At 46.5% G+C, this 18,984-nt stretch overlaps 1 protein-coding gene across 19 annotated transcripts in view; it reads left to right on the forward strand.

The window, feature by feature from the left end:
- The window catches only part of tcf7l2 (transcription factor 7 like 2), a 73,685-nt gene that overhangs the window by 8,141 nt on the left and 46,560 nt on the right, over positions 1-18,984 (forward strand). For all 19 annotated transcript variants that reach the window (XR_016117300.1, XM_089014793.1, XM_089014792.1 and 16 more), the window contains exon 4: positions 15,215-15,316. Coding sequence is in view for 18 of the 19 variants with exons in the window: in XM_089014793.1 (XP_088870919.1) it covers positions 15,215-15,316 (102 nt within the window). In the remaining variant the exon portion in view is untranslated. The remainder of the gene's footprint in view (positions 1-15,214; positions 15,317-18,984) is intronic.

Raw genomic sequence — 18,984 nt, forward strand, 5'->3', positions numbered from 1 at the left:
CGACGTTTGAATCTCGCGGCCAGCTGGGCTATATACTGCTTTCTCCGTAATGATGGGTCTGGAGAGAAAATTGGGACGAATTCGACAGCAGTTTCCCAAGTTTCTTTTCCTATTTTGAGTGGGAGAGTGATTTATTTATTTATTTATTTATTTTTCTTTCCTCTGGAAGCTGCATAAGTGGATAAGTGGATCAACCCCCGTCAAAGTCCAAAATTGACATAGCAAAACTGTGTCTTTGCGATTCGCTCAAGACACACTCTGCCATAACACGGTGTTCTCGTTGTGCGCACCAAAAATATGGGCTCCTCTGCCCGAGTCGCTTCGGGTCATAAAATAAACGCAAACCCATTGGAAGTTATTTTAGGTCACAATCCATCGGCACCCAATCCAAAGGTTGATAAACGACGGCGGGGGGTTGGGAATCAGAAACCGCAGCCGTCATTATGAAAGTGGAGATTAGAAGTTGGCATGGCTCTACTGCGATGGCCTCCGTGTCATGTGACGGATGTCAAACTGCCCTTTAGAACCTGTAGGCTCCTTATCTTCGCTTTTTACGGCCTCCTCTATCTTTATTGGCCGCTGCGCTTGTGCTGATTCCGGTTTGTCACAAAATACGGAGGAGACCGACCGACTTCCTGGGTTGGCGTCCCGTGGACCGACTCTGGTAGCCCCCCGGTCTTGTTGCCGTTCTCCCTATCTGTCGCGGTCCAGCCAGGCGTTGGTCTGGGTTCCTTTGCGCAAGAATGCGATAGCCGTTGTTTGAACAGTGGCTTGTTTCAGGAGCGCAGGGAAGGGAAGGAAGTAGCTCCGTGTTTACATAGTTTGCACCCCTCCCCACCTCTCCTACCCCCTCTAGTGTCTAATGCACGACTCTTCAAATATTCCCGAGCGTTGAGATGACCCCTACTAAATGAGTGCGCTATGCCTGGGGGGTGGGGGGGGGGGGGGCATATCGACGCCTCTGACAAGCAGCTTGACATTGACGTACGGTCCAGTCGTCAAGCTAATTGTTGTTTGAATTTAGCCGTTACGATCCGATGACAAATGTCTGGCGCGCCGGCCTGCCAGAGCGGAAAATGTTTTGGCGGGGATTGGCGTGATCTTTTGGGAGTGTGTAAACCTGGCTTCAACAAGATGGATAAATGCAATTATTGGGCAGACCTGGAGTGAGGGTGAGTGGGGGGGGGATCCATTTAAAGCCCGTAAAGCTCAGCAGGGTCCATGGTTAATTCATTTGGCCAATTTACGGAGTGATGTACGAGTGTCAGGGCACATTAGCCAGGCTAGGGTGAAGAAGCGTGGCATCGTCACGGGGAGGCCGTGTGGCGAAGCGTCGGTTTCTTTCCAACTCATCAGCCGCTGTTTCGCGATCATCCACAGGACAAAATACAACTCTCGCTACGATACCCCTCCTAAGTCGCTCGTATCGCTCCGACGCGCGTCTCGTCACAGTTGGACGCCGAATGGGTGTTTTAGCGTACCAGGCTGTGAATGTGGAGGCTTGTCAAAGACAGGTGCCGCTCGCCGTCCCTCAGGCTTGACGCACCGCAGCTGGGGAATGACTTAAGGCTTTGCGGTCAAGTTCACGTCAGAGGCCTCGGCTTGAATTCCCTCCTTGACTGGGAAGGAGCTGGGAACAAAACGACTCGATTGGATTCCCGTGGATGAATGGACCTTTTCGAAACCGGAACTGTTCGGACAGAACCAAGCAGACCAAATATTTGGTGGCTCCTTACTCACCTTGAACAACCCATAAAGCAGTAGCAGAACAGTGCCGTTTTCATGAAACCGCAAGTGTCAAGTTATGCTCCACGTGCACCAGGAAGTCCTCCGGGCCTCTTCAGGGCACCCCCCTCCCTGCCCCCCTCCTGCCTCCCTCATTCTTGGGAGTCTGAAAATCCAGCGCTGTAACTTTTGCATGTGCATATGTCATCATCCTCCCCCTAATTCGACTGCTAGCTGCCGCCAAAAGTGCATGCCCAATCTCCAGAGGGAACAACTGTTTTCTGCCGTGTTTAGGCAGAAGGAATTCCCTGCCCCGACTCGGGGGGGAAAAAGGAGAACTTGTGGAAGTTTTCTATACGCCCCCCGCCCCACGGATCGTATTTCATCGGCGGGCCTAGTGGTCTTTACACAACTGTTCCCAGTTAGTGGCGGGATGCCAGTCTTACTTGGGTCGCCAGTTGGACAAATGTTTTTCACTACCGCTGGATTTGGTTTCACGCCGCGCCTCTCGCTTGCCGAGGTATTTAAGGTATCATTTTCAACTTCTCAAGCAGGGCTTATGGGGAAAAGTCACCTGAACACGCCTGGAATTCTGTGCGTATTTTTGGACAGTCGGCACGGATGAGGTATTCCGCGACTGAGGCGGAAAGAGCCCACTCCCAATACCCCCCTGCTTACTTTTGAGTGACAAACGAATTTACCAAACTGGCCCCAAGTCTATGAGAGTCTCCTTTGTTGGCTTCTCGACATCTTTGGCGAGACGACGAGATGCGGTCGGACACGCCGGAGAGAGTCGACCTCTAATTGCTTCAAAATGATGATTGAGGCATCAGCACTGGGTGGATCCTGCGACAGCACTGCTCCCACTTGGATTTTTTTGGGGGGAGCTGGAACCCGACTGAGCCCGCTGGGATTGCTCCCCAATGACAAATGGCTGTCATGAAATCGACCCCCGCCAACCGCAGAAAATCCCACTTTTCTTGGCGTGCATGTTGGAGACAATCCTTTTCTTCATGTTTGGGGGGCGATCAGCCTTGCCGTGCGGTTTCCTCGGATGGGCTGCCTGGAACCGACTGCTTCCACATCTGCACCACCACTCTGGTTTTAGTTTTCAGAAAAATAGAGCCTGTGTATTTTGTTTTTCTCTTAAATACCGCAGCGATCAGTGCCAAACTCCCCCAACATAGTCATGGCCTTGTATTCTGAACTTGTTCCGGATCTGTGACAAACAAGAAGCACCCCTGCCCTTGTGACTCGGCCTCTATCAGCCTTTTACCCCACTTGTAGTGCATCCCTCCAGCCTTGCCTCGTTTTTGGCCATGATTTAGCGAATCAGCTCGGTAAATGATTCAATTGGGCATAAAGTAATTGAAAAGCTGCCTGCTTGCCATCTGTCCGGTGAGATTAATACTCTCTGTAATTAAACGTGACCTTGGGGGCCATTAAGGGAGATTCTGGTGGGTGCCAGTAGCCAAAGATTTAAAGTACTAACAAAAATGTATGGGGTGTGGATACATTGGATGGGGACTTTTACAAAACTCCCTGAAATGTTTTTCCACCCTGTGTGGCAAAAAAAATTGACCGTGCGTGTCCGCACGGTGCATTGATAGCCTCGACGCTCACCGCTGTTTTAACCCCTTATTATAATGTGTGGCTTTGCACGGACTCCTGAGCTTTGGTTACCCCTTTGGACAGCGTCCAGAGACGACAAGGCCTGCTTCTCCTCAGCACTGCGGCGAGGTCATCGTAAAGGGCCCTGCAAAGCTGCGTTATTGGATTTCAGGCCTGATCTGGTTGTTTTTGCAGCGTAAACAGGACATTAAAGACAGAAGGGTGGTGGAAGGGGGTGGTAGGAAATTGCGAGCTAATGAGTCTTTGTGTCAGCGTGAGCGCGGCGGGCGGCTTTGCTTGGAGTTTTCAAGCCTTATGCTCAGCATCCGCTGTCACGGTGACACGCGGTGAAGAGGAGCCAACACCCCTGCGACGGTCCGATTCAAGCAAACAGAAACAACCGATCCGTAAAAGACGTTAGCGTGGTTAAGTCCGTGCCTCGCGATACCTCCATCCCATACTTTCGGGCAGGAACGGCACACAAAAATAACCATTGTAATTGCTAGGCTTGCGTTATGTTGCGGCGGCCTCGTGGCAGCCAGGGCCCAATTTGAAGGTGGCATGGGGAGGCCTCGGGGGTGAGATCTGGGCTGACCTTCAAGGAAGTTGCAGGCCACGGCTAGCACCTTCGGAAGAAGTCGATCTAACCCATCGTCCATTTTGTGTAGCGCTTGTCTGTATTTGCAACTGTTGGAGCCTGTGCTAGCCTCGCCCCGTCGGATTCTGGGTTATACGTTTTGGTTTTCAACCAAATCGGTTTTCCAACAGGTTTCTGGAATGGATGAAAGTCAAAAACCTGGGTTTGACTGTATTCAAAATCCATCATATTTTCCGCGGCTTGCCTCAAATTGTTCCTCTTTTCTAAAGTTATTTTTATGTATTTTATTTAATTTTTTTCAGTCAACCATGCTTCCACCCTCCTCCTGTCTTGGCAATCCCTCCCCACCCATCTCTCTCCCTCTGTATGCACTCTGATTACCTCTCCGAACTGGCAATAAGTTGATTGCTTTACAGAGATGATGTAAGCCCCTGCCCTCGGGTACATCAGGTTGGATTTCTCCTTCTTTATCTTGTAAAGCCTAAATTAACAGCTGGTTTGGTCTGAGTTCTCCCGGATCTGACTAAAGGATTAGGCCTGGTTCTCATGCGAGTCAATCCAGTTTGATTTATTGCAGGTCTATCAAAAAAAGATCAATGGGACGCCTTTTGAAAGTAAATCCTTAATCGCTCTTTGCACTTACGTGTCATCATCGGGATTTTTTTTTTCGCCCCTTTCTCCTTTCCCCCCATTTCTCACTCCCTCATTCTTATTCTTTCCATACACCTTGTCTGCCCCATACTCCCTTTTTCCCCTGCCACACCTTCTCCCAGTCTATAATGATGATTTGCTCTGCCAACAGCATCAGGGTAGCCGGATAGATTTTTTTCCTGTTCTCATTAGCGATATATTCAAGCAATGCGGCTCAACCAAGTTGGCCGTTTGCGTTGGGCGGTCGTGCTTGCAACCTTTTTCACCATTCATGTTGTATTGCGTCTTCCCCCCGTCGCTCATGCCCGACTTGGTAATAAAGAAGTTGAAGAATTCATGTGTTTGGGTCTTGTCACCTCTGACTCTGCAAATCCATATTTATGAGCGCAAGACTGAAATGACAATGCTAGTCGTTGGGATGCTCGCTGGTCCTCAACGAATATTCCTTTAGCTTCGACAACGAGGCTAGTCGAGATCCCTTTGGTTCATCACAGCACCGTTTTTGCATCTTTATTGTTGGAGGGTGTCCGTTCATGGTACTTCGCTACCATGACTCATCAATGGTTCTCGATACGTTTGTATCGAAACGTTCAAGGAGCCTTTGCGGCTGTAGTTGCAAAGCAAGATGGCCAAATTTATGCTTGAAGACGCTTGAAGACGTCACACAATGACGCCGCCAAGAGTAGGAAAGATGACTTCACGGGTAGCCCACGTAGGGGAGGGTTGATATGACCTCACCAATCTGAGCGTGGGAACATATCCAGTCGCCTGCGTTGAGGACACCCGGCTTACTGTTTTTCAACAGTCTCTAAGGCTCCTGAGCTCGCTTTTCCGATCTTCCATCAATTGACCGGCGTTCACACGCCCCCCACCGCAACGCCGCCCTTCCCGACATGATGCGGCAGATGAATATGCCTTAGATTCAGGTGTATGGTGCCGGCGCGATCGGCCCGGCTGACTGGCACGCAGACCCGGGGTTCTGCAGGGGTGGGGTGAAGCCGGGCTGACAGGATATGTGGGAAGGAAGGGGCTTGCTGTCAGCCAGCTGGACCTCTTAATCCTACAGCCTTGGGGAAAGGGTGTGTGTGTGTGTGTGTGTGTGTGTGTGTGTGTGTGTGTGTGTGTGTGTGTGTGTGTGTGTGTGTGTGTGTGTGTGTGTGTGTGTGTGTGTGTGTGTGTGTGTGTGTGTGTCAATTCTAGTGCACACTTCTCGCAGCTGAGTCCACGAGCATGTTTGTGCTCCATTGAGGCAACCACGGTTTGTTTACTGCAGTCTTGCCTTTAAACGCCGCTCTCTATATTCATATCCAGATAACGGCGTCTCTCGCTGCTTGACGAGGGGAGGAGGGGTGTTTCAGGGGAACTTGTAACACCAGCAAAGCATATCGTAGCCCCCTTATCAATGTATTGTAGTCATTGCGGGTTTAGCTAATATACTCTTCAGAGGTGCTACTTGGGTGATGACATGGCTAGCTTGATTTGTCACCATCCAAACGCGTTTCGCACGACACCGTGGCGTGAGAAAGCGAACCATTGCGATGCATTCGTCGTATTGACGTCGTATATGGCGACATACCATGCAAGTTTCTTACCTTGGTTTTTCTATTTATTTTATTTTATTTTTTGCTCTTTGCATATATCACAAGCTGGCAAGCTAAGAGCTTGGGACTTCCCCACGCCACACACTCCAAGCCTTTGATCGCTTGCTTTGGAGGTAACATCAAACGCCGCGGCATAGAAAGGCAGCTACTACTGTGAAGTTCAATGTTCAACTTGATGGCTTGGCTGAGGGCTTTTGCCTCCCCACCCCCTTACCCCCACCACCTTCACTAGGCTGCACCCCTCAGCCTCTCTCCTCCTCTAGCCCACCACCAACACTTCCACCGCCGCCGCATCTGCACACCTCCCTCGATCCCTCTACTGCATCTCTCGGCTCACAACCAGAAAAACACCAAACACCAAGGTTTTTAATGCCTCCGACCTCACCTCCATTTAGGTTGAGGGCGATGCGAGACCTCCTCCCCGCGTAATTTTCACACGTCCACAAAGGTATTGCTGTCTGGCCAACGTGGTTAGAAAGGGCAACCTCCTTCTGTATATTTCAGGCGGTTGCATCAATGCCAAGCGTGAGAAATCATCAGAAAAAAATAGTTAATTCCTAAATGATATGGGTCTGGAGTTATATGAACCTGAAATGAGGGTGGCTGTCTAAAATACAATGCAATACAATACATATTGGTTTATAAAGCACTTGAACAACAGCTAAAGCAGGAACAAAGCGCTAACATGGAAAAAAGGGGAAATGCTGCCCCTTGGTAGAAGGGGAAAAAAACATTGCCACAGGTCTGGCCAGCGTTTTATTGGCACCCAAGCAAGAAGAAACAAAACCCGAACTAATTCGGGAATTGCACTCTATGTTCTATTTTTAAATATCCTGAATAGCAGTAAATGAGTTAAAAAAGACAACCTGGTGGGGAAATAAAATATACATTTTTATTCCACCACAGTGAATGCCACTAAATCGTTGTCGTAATCGGACTGCTTTGCTTTTCCAATATTTAAATGACTTGAGACCAGCCAAAGTGCTCTGTTAAATGTTTTTTTCTCACTTTCACTCTCTTTTTTGCTTATGAGCTTCCTTGACGGTGCCAATTAGCAAAAAAGAAAAGCAGTGCGGCCTGCTTTTCTTCTTCTCGGCTGCAGCTTCCTAGATAGACTTGAGCACATGCTCATGTTTTGGTATATCATTAGCTCAGTGTGCGGGGAGGCGTGCGCCAGCTTCTGCTGCCTTATCTCCATGTCAGTCAGGGCATACGTGTGTGCGTATGTGCACGCATGTGTGTGTGTGAACATCAGTTGTAATGATCTTCATCGAGCCTGTCGGTGCGTGTTAGCGCCCGGCTTCCCTCGCCCCCGGAGCAAACCGTTCCCTTGCTAATAAATGCAAAATTAAGCTGATCAATAAATGGCCCGAGCTCATTATTGACACGTTATCTTCGGCGTGGGATTTTTATCCAGGGGCGGGTGCGGGTGGTGGGGTAGGCAATGCAAGGCCTGAAGATACCAAAGTGGGGGTGAGAGGGGGGAGTAAGAATATGGACTTTATTGAAATTATTATAATACACATAAACAAAGTAAATTAGTTTCACTCAAGTATTGTTGTGGTTCTGTTGGATTCATCAATAATTGGCATGTTTGTGACGCGGGGGAGGATGATCGGAGATCGTCATTTTGTTTGCAGACTTGTGCAAAAAAATGTTTTGATCACTGGTCGTTGTGATACCATGTCGGAAAAAATGTTTTGATTGTTTGTTATGAAAATAATTCCGCAAAGGGATTGTTTTATTTGACCTTGATTGGTTAGTGTGCAGATTAACATGCACACACAAATAAATAAATGAATGACTACATAATTAACTAAATAAATGAATTAATAAATGAATAAATAAATACTACTACTACTACTACTACTACTACTACTACTACTACTACTAATAATAATAATAATAATAATAATAAAAATAAATGCTAAATAAAAATAGTAAATAATAAATGATAAGCAAGAAATAGTAAATGATACATAATAGACGATCTTACATAATAATAATAATAATAATAATAATACATAATAAATAAGAAGCAATAAATAGTAAATAATAATAAAAAATAAAATAATTAAGGAATAATAAGCAATAAATAGTAAATAATGAATAATAAATATAGATAATAATAAATATTAACTAATCAATTACGTCTGTGTAAGCTCTCAGTCGTACAGGAGTGGTCCATCGATGAGAAGGTTTCTTCAGCCGTCATCTGTACAAATTTGAAGGTTTCGGACGTTTCGCCTCCTATCCAAGAGGCTTCGTCAGCGAACTAAAGTCTGACTGGTCGTGTCGGCCCTATTAACTAATCAATTAATAAATAAATACTAATCAATTAACTACTCAATCAATTACTACTAACTAATCAATTAATCAATAAATAAATTAATAAATAAATACAAAACTGATGATATGGTGGTAACATTTGAAGGTGATGTTTTGATCACCGTTGACCTACATCAAAACACCTCGAACGATATCAATAAAACTTGAGGAGCGTAAATCGAGCAGGTGTTTGCCTGCTGCATTTGATTTGAACGGAAAAGCGGATGTCCAAACATCTTGATTACGCCACGACACAAGCGAGGCATAACCTTTTTGGGACTGGAATTGCGATGCGTCATTTCTCCAGTTATGAATATTCAGGCTGGACTGTTTCCAGGTGCACTTTCAGGTGCCAGCGAGACAACACAAAAAAAAAAACGTTTGTTTGCTACTCAACGCGTTTCTTTTGTGAGGATTAATTGCCTGTATGTGTACGCGGTGCCTCCTGCGTGATACTTTGGGATTGATGAATATGTGTAGGTGGATTGGTGTGATAGTGCACGCCGGCGTTCCCGGCGTGTCGGAAGTCTTTGTTGAAGCCTGAGAGTGCACACATTGTCTCCCATGTGAGGAGCAGCTTCCTTATATCCCGTCTGCCGTTTAACTAATTTACGGCAAACTCTCACAGAACAAAAACAAAAACACACCCACAAAAAACATCAAGAGCGGCTCTCCTCGTAGCGCTATAATAAATAATGGCATTCTCCGGTAGACTGTGGGCACTGCACATTTCACACCCTTAGCTGAGCTCAGCAGGCGCTTCACCTTTTTAACTCTCCCCGACCCCCTTTTCGTGATGAGCTTATGATCAGGGATCCCTGACCTCCTCCCAACCCTCCCCTTGGTCTTGCCTTTCACCAAAAAGCAAATGGGACCATCTCATAGGTCAGTCCGATCAACATGTTTGAACGCCAGCAACCCAAGAGTGTGCTTGATAGAATAGCGCTACAACCCACGCTATATTTTTGCGCATTTCAAATGAATATTGTGAACATATTTGCGACTAAAGATTTTGTTGTTGTTGACTTGTGGTTCACCCTCATCACCAGTCCGATTGGTAGAAGTCCTTTTAAGCCGCTGCTATTCGCAGTTACTACAATCTATTTTTGTACTCTTGGGCCTGCACACATGTACGAAGACCGTGTTACATTGTCGGCCGAACATTCCGCGGAACCACATAGCAATTAATTTCACATCTAGTTTCAGCGGGAAAATGGCTTCAGGCAACACGGTGTTACTATTTATTTCCAAAATGCTTTTGAAAACACCTCTGCGCTGAACGCCAGCGTTTTCTCGGGCGCGTAGAATTGCCGAACGTGACTGCCTTTTTTTAAGGCGGACAAGTAAATCCAGTTTCTGCAGTGTTAGCACAGGTAGATTGTAAGGAGCATTTGTCGGCAGGCGAGCCGAGGGACCCATTTGTGATCCGTACTCACAACACGAAGGGTGTTCACCCAATGCCAACAAAACGACGATTGATGTCTCGCACGCTCGAGCCAAAAGATTAAAAGGCTTGGCACCTTCAAGTGTCATCATTATTATTGTTTTCTTTTATTGTTGGCCAGCTTTTGAGGAAGATAACTGTAGCCGTTAGCACAAGTGTCATTTGTTAGGGTCGTTTTGTACGTTGATTGCTTGTTGGGCAATTAGCCAGATTCCGCTTCCCCAAAAATGTTTGAACGCTGTTTGTTACTTGACAGGATTACTTTAAATATATAAGATTATGCAAATATTTTAATCAGGGTATGTCAGTTCGAAGCAGCAATTGTTTGGCAAGGAGCCCCAGTTGGGTGTGCCTTGCTCAGTGGCCAAAATCAGCCGGGATAGGTTCTACCTCAGGCGAAAAGAGAAGTTTTCATTTTGGATAACATCCATTCAAACATTTCAACAGCGTTTATCCTGATCTTTGGGCTGCCGCAGCCTATCCCAGCGGACTTTGGGCGGAGGGTCGGACTACACCCTGAACTGGTTGCCAGTAAGTCGCCGGGGCAGAACATCTGGCGCGACTCTGTTGGATTAGGAAGCATCTTAAGAAAAGACTCCGTGGCGGCGCCTGATGCTAAAGGTTGCCAGGGAAGGCATGTTCATTAGTCAGGCTGATGGAAGCCTCGCCATCTCCTGCTGGCCCTCCATCCTCGCCGACGCTATTTATAGAGCGGCCAAGATACTCCTAATGGCACGGGATGAGGGAAGGTGAGACAGGGGGAGGGAAGAGTTTGAAGAAATGGAACACGGTGGACTCCTCTGAGCCAAATTGAGAAGGTGATAGATTGCACTGGAGCCAAGTCCTGTCACTGGATCTTCACGTCAAATCCAGTGAAACTATTTGAAAAATCTGAATTGACCTTCCCAATGATGTCAGAGGATTTGCGAGGCCTGTTCAAACATCTCCGTTGATTTGAAAATGGTGAAGATTCCGACGTAACCGTTTCAGACCTGGCTAAAAACATCAGTTACGTAACCTTCGTTGTTTGACTCGCGCATTTGTCCACACCTACTAAGTCAACAGCGCAACAGCAGAAACTGTATTTATCTCAGGAACCAATGTTCAAGAGAGCAGGTCAAGTGTCGAAGGTCAAGTGTTGGTTGACGGAGTCTTAAAACGAGGTTACGGGAAAAAAACCTCAAGCAGTTGACACTGAGGATTGGTCACCAAGTCAATGGCAGACCAAAAAATAGACAAATATTCAATTTCGTGAGTCTACCAAAGAATTCGTGAGTTAACCAAAGAATTCCCGCCGTAGGGCACCCAAACTCCAGGAATTTCCATATTTCCGGATTTTTCCTGCTTGTGAATTGCCCCTGGCTATCAATGCAGGTGGGGTGTGTGTAATTTTTATTTCCTTCTCTCCAATATTTACACATAAAATGTGTATCAGTAGACCCAAGTTGCCCACCCTGCTAGTTTTGCGTCAAAACTTCATCCGGTGACCTCTCCAAAAACATCTGTATGACTGCATTTGTTTGTCAACCTAGGATGGGGATTCCAGCGAAGAAGAATTAAGCTTCTTCTGACCTCTGTCACACACGAAATTAAAATGTCACATCCTCAACAACTGTTGTTTGCGCCTTGCCTTCCACCTGTTCCTCAGAACCCACTCTCACTGCAAACAGATCAAGTGAAGACGCCATCTCGGTGCTTTTAAAGGGATCAGATTGGAGGGAAACGAGTTGGGTTAATCCGTTAATCCGCGGGTAGTTTACGCCCTGTTTTTTGTGTGTGTTTTAATGGGCTTCTCAAACTCATCTTTATCTCGTCAGACTTTAATAAATCTCTTTAAAGCGCCAGAAATTTGATTGAGTGTAATCTACGTGATGTCAATCCCATCTTGTTGGTTTAATGTATTTATTTTCCAGGCTTCTTTTACCAACCGAGTTCCAAATACCGCTTTCAGGTGTGTCCAATTTGCGCAAGTAGGAATTTTCCGCACAATCGTGTATGTTTTATGGTCGGCCATGTCTGACAGATGGGTCGGAGCTCTGCTGTGGTCCCGTCGCCGCACACAACATCCATATGTTGACTCTCAACCCAAGCTGCTATTTGTCTGTTTATGACCCCACCACCCCTCCTCCCGAATGTTGCCGCTGTGGCTGGGGTGCCTGTCAGACCCTTCGTCTGTCCAACCCCTCCCCCACCCCATGCTAAAGAGCGAATCAAAATTTGAGCGCCATATTGTCTCGTACGTAAAACTCTTGCTTGTTGGATCCGTCTGTTACCGTTTACTCGTAATCCCACAGCGAACGTGATGCGCTTTGACTTCTGTTTCGCAGTCGTGCGATACAATTTCTCCGATGGCAGCTTGATTGACAGAAAAAATGATGGAAAAGTCAATGGTTTCGTTTCTTTTGACTCTGTGACTGCCTAACACGTCCATTTAAATGGGTCAGTTGGACTCATTGATTCAAATTATAGCTTCTTAACACCCAAGGTATTTCAAGACTTTTACCTTTAATCAGTGTTTCTTTTAACAGTCTGAAAATCAGAAATAATTCCAACTCCAAGCCCCCAGCGACCCCACAAAAAGCTTTGGTTAGCCTGGGGTGAAAAAATTGCCCCAGCAAGAGTTGAGTTCATTGCGATACAATGATTTGGAGGACCCCGTTGTCTTTCACTTCATCAGAGACAATTGAGTCATTCAGCTTCTATTGTGGGGCCGGCAAGGGGTGACGAGAAGGGGTGGGCTTGGAAAAGGGGGGGTGCAATCTGGGTGGTTTTTACCATGTGGTGGTGGTGGGGCGGTTGTTTGAGAAGGGTCGGAGTGCAGGAAGAGAGACAAGCGGGGGGAGACGAGAGAGTTATCCTGCAACTCTGCGGCAATTTGTCACTTTGGAATGGCTCTTGAGTTACCCAGGAGAACCCCTCCCACACCCCCTTCATAGCGAGAGAGTTTTCACGTTGTGGCAGAGGGGGCGGGGAGCAGCCGATTGGGGCTTGGGAGCAGCAGACACAGGTCAGAGGTTGCGGCCTATTCAAGCTCAGGCAGTGTGTCCGTTGATGGACGGGGAGAGAGGGGAGTTTCGGGGTGGTGAGGGGGGTCTGAAAAGCCGGCGCTTGCCAGGGCTCCGTTTTCCTTGGCATGCATGTAAAAGCTGCAGGAGATTAGTGCACCAGGACATTTGCAATGGGTGAGCTAAAGTAGGGCCACTTGTTTGTACATGCGCCCTTTCCCCGCGACGGAAATCAACCCAGTGCCACTCTTGGGATGGTGTCACCTTCACCCTCTCTCAGAATGTCCTCATGCTACAGCTGCGTTGACATATTTGCGAGCATTTGCGCGCATGTAGCGATGGGACATTCCAACTGTTCGCCCCTCCGCTGCAGCGTCGCTGCCCTCGCTGGCCTCGCCGGCTGATCTCGCGCACTCATCTTGAATTACCTTGTAGATGACAGCAGCAACTCTGCAGACGTATACAGCACATGCGTTGACTCCTCATTGGCTCGTTGCTGCAGTCTAGAACCACTTTCGCCAAATTGGAACGGCCAGATATTTATTCCCCATCAAATAATGAAGCCGAGTGTTCGTTCCTGTACCACGAAAGCCCTAAAACGCTCACTCAGCAGTATTGAAAGACAAAAATGCACTTTTTAGACACACACAGGTAGATAAACTGGACAAATAATGATGAATCTGCTCTTCTTTTCATGAGAGTTTGTAGCTCTCAGTGTATGTAGCAATGTGCTTTTTAATGCCAACGCTTTGCCACAACCAAGATGTCGGCATCATTGCGTACATGTCAGCTTCCTTCCATCCACGCCCAATCATTCTTCTCTTGTCCCTACCGTGAAAATTAATTACCGGTGTGTAGGGGGTCCATAAATATTCTACAGACCTCAACACAGGTTTTTAGCTCCCCCACACACACGTATAAACAAGCATAAACAAAGACAGCTTTCCAGCACTAAAATCTGTCTTGTGGTCATAAGTGAGTAGTGAAGACCAACCCCCGTCCTCCTCACACATACACACACCCTCCTTTGCAGCGGTTGTAACCATGGTCATGGAGTCAATAACTCCCTCCAGCTTGGACCGCTGGCATGCACCCCACAGTGAACTCTCCGCTAATTACCACTGATTTAGACACAGTCTCAGGAAGGGTCGTGACACACTCTCTCCGACCAGAGCTGACTCAAACACACGCGCACACACATATACACACACACGCACAGATATGCATACAAACTAGCGGGCATTCCAGCTAGATGGCAACCCAAAAGATCGTTCATCTGACCTTGCGCTTGTATGGCAACATATACAAAAAAGGTCAGCGTTCAAAATAAACAAAGAGCCGCGCTCGTGCTTTTTACGCAACGTCAGTCTGATACCATCTCGACCTCAAGCAAACTACTCCAAGTAGATGTCTTGTACAATATTATTCTTGAGACAAAAAAATACTGTGTGCTCAAAGGAACAAAAAGATCCTTCTTCTGGAACACTCTAACGCCCATGTCTCGATTTCAATAGGACACATTAAAGTAAATTTCTTGTGGGTAATTTAAATTGAATTGATTTGTGTGTGAAATGTCACCCAAAATTGGGTCGGCATTTCACCCCACCCCAAAATAAAAAGAGTTGATAAATCAATTGTTTGAAATGTGATGGAACACAAAACAAAAAAATATCTGGGTAGGAATCGTCTTCCTGGGGGAAAAAAAGGATGAAGATCCTGGAATGATCCATTCAGTGTGTCATCCCGTTGTGACAGACATTTCACATGACCCTTGTTTCTGCTTATCTGTGTGCCAACGTGTGACGCGGAGCGAGAGCGAAAGGCTTTGGCTGAAACGTCTGATATGGTCCGAGTCAATCATTTATGCGAGCCGTCAGGAGGTCTAGCCTGCTGAGACGCCACGCTTGGACTTTTTTTTTTACGGGTGTCAATAAAAGTTGCATTTATGACACCAGGTCACCGCCAAGCCACGATCTGCATGGGGAACCTCCACTTTACCTTGTCCGGCTTTAATTTGGGGGGTTTATTGGATTGGATTGGATTGGATATGCCTTTATTAGTCTCACAGTGGAGAAATTTACATTTCACAGCAGCAAAGTGATGAAAGGAATGAAAGTAGAAAAACAAAATACATCATGTATTACATGTACATCATGAAATTGAAAGTTCTCATTTGACTTTACGTTGTTCTCATTTGTTTTATTGCATTAACATGTTTTGTTCTCTTTGTTTTTTCTTTCTCCCCATTCAGTACCTACAGATGAAATGGCCCCTGCTGGACGTTCAATCAGGAGGTCTTCAGAGTAGACAAGCACTTAAAGATGCCAGGTCCCCGTCACCGGCACACATTGTTGTAAGTAGCAAACACCCCCCCATCTCCTTCTCCAACGCAAAATGCAGCCCCTTTTCCCCTTCCTGACAGTTAATAAACAAATGTCTGCGGGGTTGTTTTTTGCACATTTTGACTCCATTGGCAAGGCACGTGGGCCGTTGTCCGACATTGATTATCCTACCCCCCCTCACGTGGAGATACAGGACTAAACTCTGTCAACGAGAGAAGCTGGCCGGGCCCGAGCATCTGTCCACCGCGGGCATGTCGATACCGAATTAGGCAGCCAGTCGCACTCCAGTTTCGTTGTTTTTGTTTTACGCCCAGAGGCGGTAAATTTTCCAGAAGGTTGAGTGTGAGGAGGGAAAATCAATGAGAGTGCATGCTAGCAAATTAGCAACCTGAAGTTACTATATTTTGAGATGCAGAATTTGGCAAAACCGATTTCCAATCAGGGAGGCTAGAGAAAGTCATCGAGTCAGTTTCAGGAGGATCAGGGTGGTCTACCACCAACTCATTCACTGCCAGACATGTAGAAAAATGTGTCCACTCCAGTGCCATTATCACTTGAATTCCAGGACCTAAAGAATATTGAGTTTTAGGACTACATAAACATTCAATGCAGTTTAAAAAAACCTTAGACGCTCTTCTTTTATCTGAAATAAAGAGTTAATTCCTAAGTTATATGGGCTTGAAATGAGGGTGGATGTCCAAAATACAATGCCATACATACATCTTGGTTTTTATAATGCTTTAACAACAGCAGAAGCTGGAACAAAGCGCTAACATGGACAGAAAGGTAAATGCTGCCCTTTATGGAAGGGAAAAAACATTGCCAAAGGTCTGGCCAACGCTTTATCCGCAAGAAAAAAAAAAAACCTAATAATTCGTGAATGACGCTCTAACGTCACATTTTTAATTCCTGATTCAATTTGTGAATGGCAGTAAATGAGTTCATGTAATTAATTGATTTTGGGCAGTTATTTCAGGATTACCTGAAAATGAGTCCATAAGCAGAGGTAGGCAGGTAAATACTGGGGCTTTTTTTACTTTTCTTGAAAATGACTCATCCGGCCGGCTTTAAATGCCCGCGAGTCCTCGCATCCAACTTCCACGAGCTCTTTTTACAATTTCTTTTAAACGCAGTTCGGGAACAAAGTTTATTGCTTGACGTTGCAACCTTTGTGCACGAACAATGGAGCTTCTTTCTCTTTAAAAACAGTCCCAAGTGGCATGTTTGTGTTGCATGTTGGGTTTTTTTGTAATATTGATTTTTGCTGTTTTTGGATTTTGTCACGATTTTACTAAAATGGTTCTGAATTATCTTGAGAATATGACAAGACCACAGGTCACGATCGGTGAATAATTTCATGGATTAGTTTAAGTTAATGAAGTTGAGCTCACCTACTTCTGACTGCGTCTTTGTTGGGTCAAGAAAAACTCTTGAACTCGATGATAAATAACTCAGTCCATTTATTTTATTTATTTTTTTCTTCGTTCTTTTCCCCTTCAGCACACAGGCCGCAAAGCTCCGGGGCATTGCAGCATCATCACGCACGTACGCACGCACAAGTTGCTTTTGCCGCGCGTGATGAAATTGAACGTGAAACGCAGCTTGTATTGTTGGCGCTTCGTCTTTCCTCCTGCTCTGCTATCAACGTCTTGACTGCGAAGGAGGTGCGACTGAATGTTTCCTTGGTTTGCATCATACCAACTGTGTTGCATCTGGAAAAGGAAAAAAAAGGGGGCGGGTAAGGGAAGGGGGGGTGATTACTTTGGACAGCGTTCAGTGTCACTCAATCAATCTTTTGACCGTAACCCGGCCTCGTCGTTCCAGCGCGCGATTCCCCTTATCAATAAGCGCCGTCAACAATTCCTTTTTTTTCCTGGTGTGTGCAAATGAGTGGAAATGACCCCTTGACCTTGTACCGCCCGCAGCGCTTGTATCAGGGCTCCTCCCGCCGCGATAAGACGACGCCGACGATTGGTCAGCGAGATAAGGGTGTTGCTAACGAGCAGCCATACGACACGGGGGCCATGCGAGGAATCGAAACCACTGTAAATTAAACCCATTATGATACAGACTTGCGGTTCGGGGTGTTAAACCGTTTGCTAATGTAGCTTGGTGACAATCTGCAAGAATCTTTTTTTTTAAATACAGGAAGTCATTTTAAGTGCCTAATAAATAGTTTTGTCATCCGGGAGGGGCTTAGAGTCAAACTGCTTCTCCTCCGCATTGAGAGGAACCAAATGAGGTGGCTCAGGCATCTGATTAGGACGCCTCCACTGGCCGGGAGTACGAACACTCGCAGCGTCAACGTCTAGTGAGCAACAATGCCGCCATTGTTTTGACGGCTTTCACGAGCGGTGGGAGGACGACTGGGGGGGACGGGGGGTGTTAACCATTTCCCGACTGTGCTTTGACGAGCGTGTCATTGTGTCGTCAAGGCTGTGAAGGGAAAGTGTCCCGGGTACTAGGAAATGGGGGCAGACCGCGCCCCCAGCCCACTCACCCCCATGCCACCTCTCACCTTGAGTGTGTGATAATTAGCAAAAAAAGGAAGTGGTGGAATCTGGACATTTTTATGACTCGTGAGGACCCCCCCCCCCCACCCTCATTATTTCAGCGCTCTTTACTTTCACATTAGTAGTATGTTGAACTCTGGGTGGCACTTGGAGGGGGTCACATGACTGCCCCACGAGGTCAGCGAGTGAATGGACAGTCAGCGGATCAAATTCACCTTTCTTTGTCACTTCTCTCTCCAGTCTGGATTCAGTGGGGGGGGCTTCCTGTGGTCTGAATGGACCGTGCACCTGGACCGTCGGAACATTTATCCAGGAACTTATGAATGACATGAATGACACTTTGGTTAGCAGACACATGTTGTCCTTAGTAGACATTTGCTCAAGGGAATACTGGAGGAGGAGGAGGACTGGGGGAGTGCATGGTGGGGGGTGCAGTTGTCCGGACGCAGAAAATCCACTCGCCGTGTTGACTTTGTCAGTAAGACAACAATGACTCCCAAGAGTCCCGCTGATCCTTTCAATTGAGGACTCGTTTTGAGGAGGTCTACTTTCCGACCAAAACAAACTCAGCTGTGATGTCATTTTTAGTGGATGAGAAAGTGGCAAAATGGCCGCTCCATCACATCATCCACGAATGTGATATTAGTCAGAATATCAGTGGGCCTGCATGGAATTTATTCTTGTAAATATTGAGATGGAGAAATGGGAGCAGCTAACTTTTGCTGGAAAAAAAACCCTGGCCTAACCTTTTAGTGCGCTGACCAACTTGGCTGCCTGAAAGCAATCCGACAAGTTGCTTTCTCGGCGCAGAGATCACTGGCTTCTATTTGCACTTGCACTTAACCCTCCCGAGGGCCGGCTGAGGGAGCTTGCGCCAACAGCTGCACGCTCGACAACGCCGTACAAAGATGGGATCTGCTGTGTTGCTTTATTATTATTATTTTTTGGGTGTTGCATATGCATACTTAGCAAATGAATTAAAAAAGGGCATTCAAATATATTATTTTGTGAACTACAGTAAAGTCTCGTTATATCGATATCGGATATATCGATAGTCCCGGTTATATCGATACTATTTCTATGCACGCACGGAGAAAATTACATGCAAACAGGGTCGGATATATCGATAGTCCCGGTTACATCGACATCTTTTCGGACTCCCTTGA

Source organism: Hippocampus bargibanti, linkage group LG15, assembly GCF_051943395.1.
Source record: "Hippocampus bargibanti isolate YZ-2025 linkage group LG15, ASM5194339v1, whole genome shotgun sequence".
NCBI lineage: Eukaryota > Metazoa > Chordata > Actinopteri > Syngnathiformes > Syngnathidae > Hippocampus > Hippocampus bargibanti.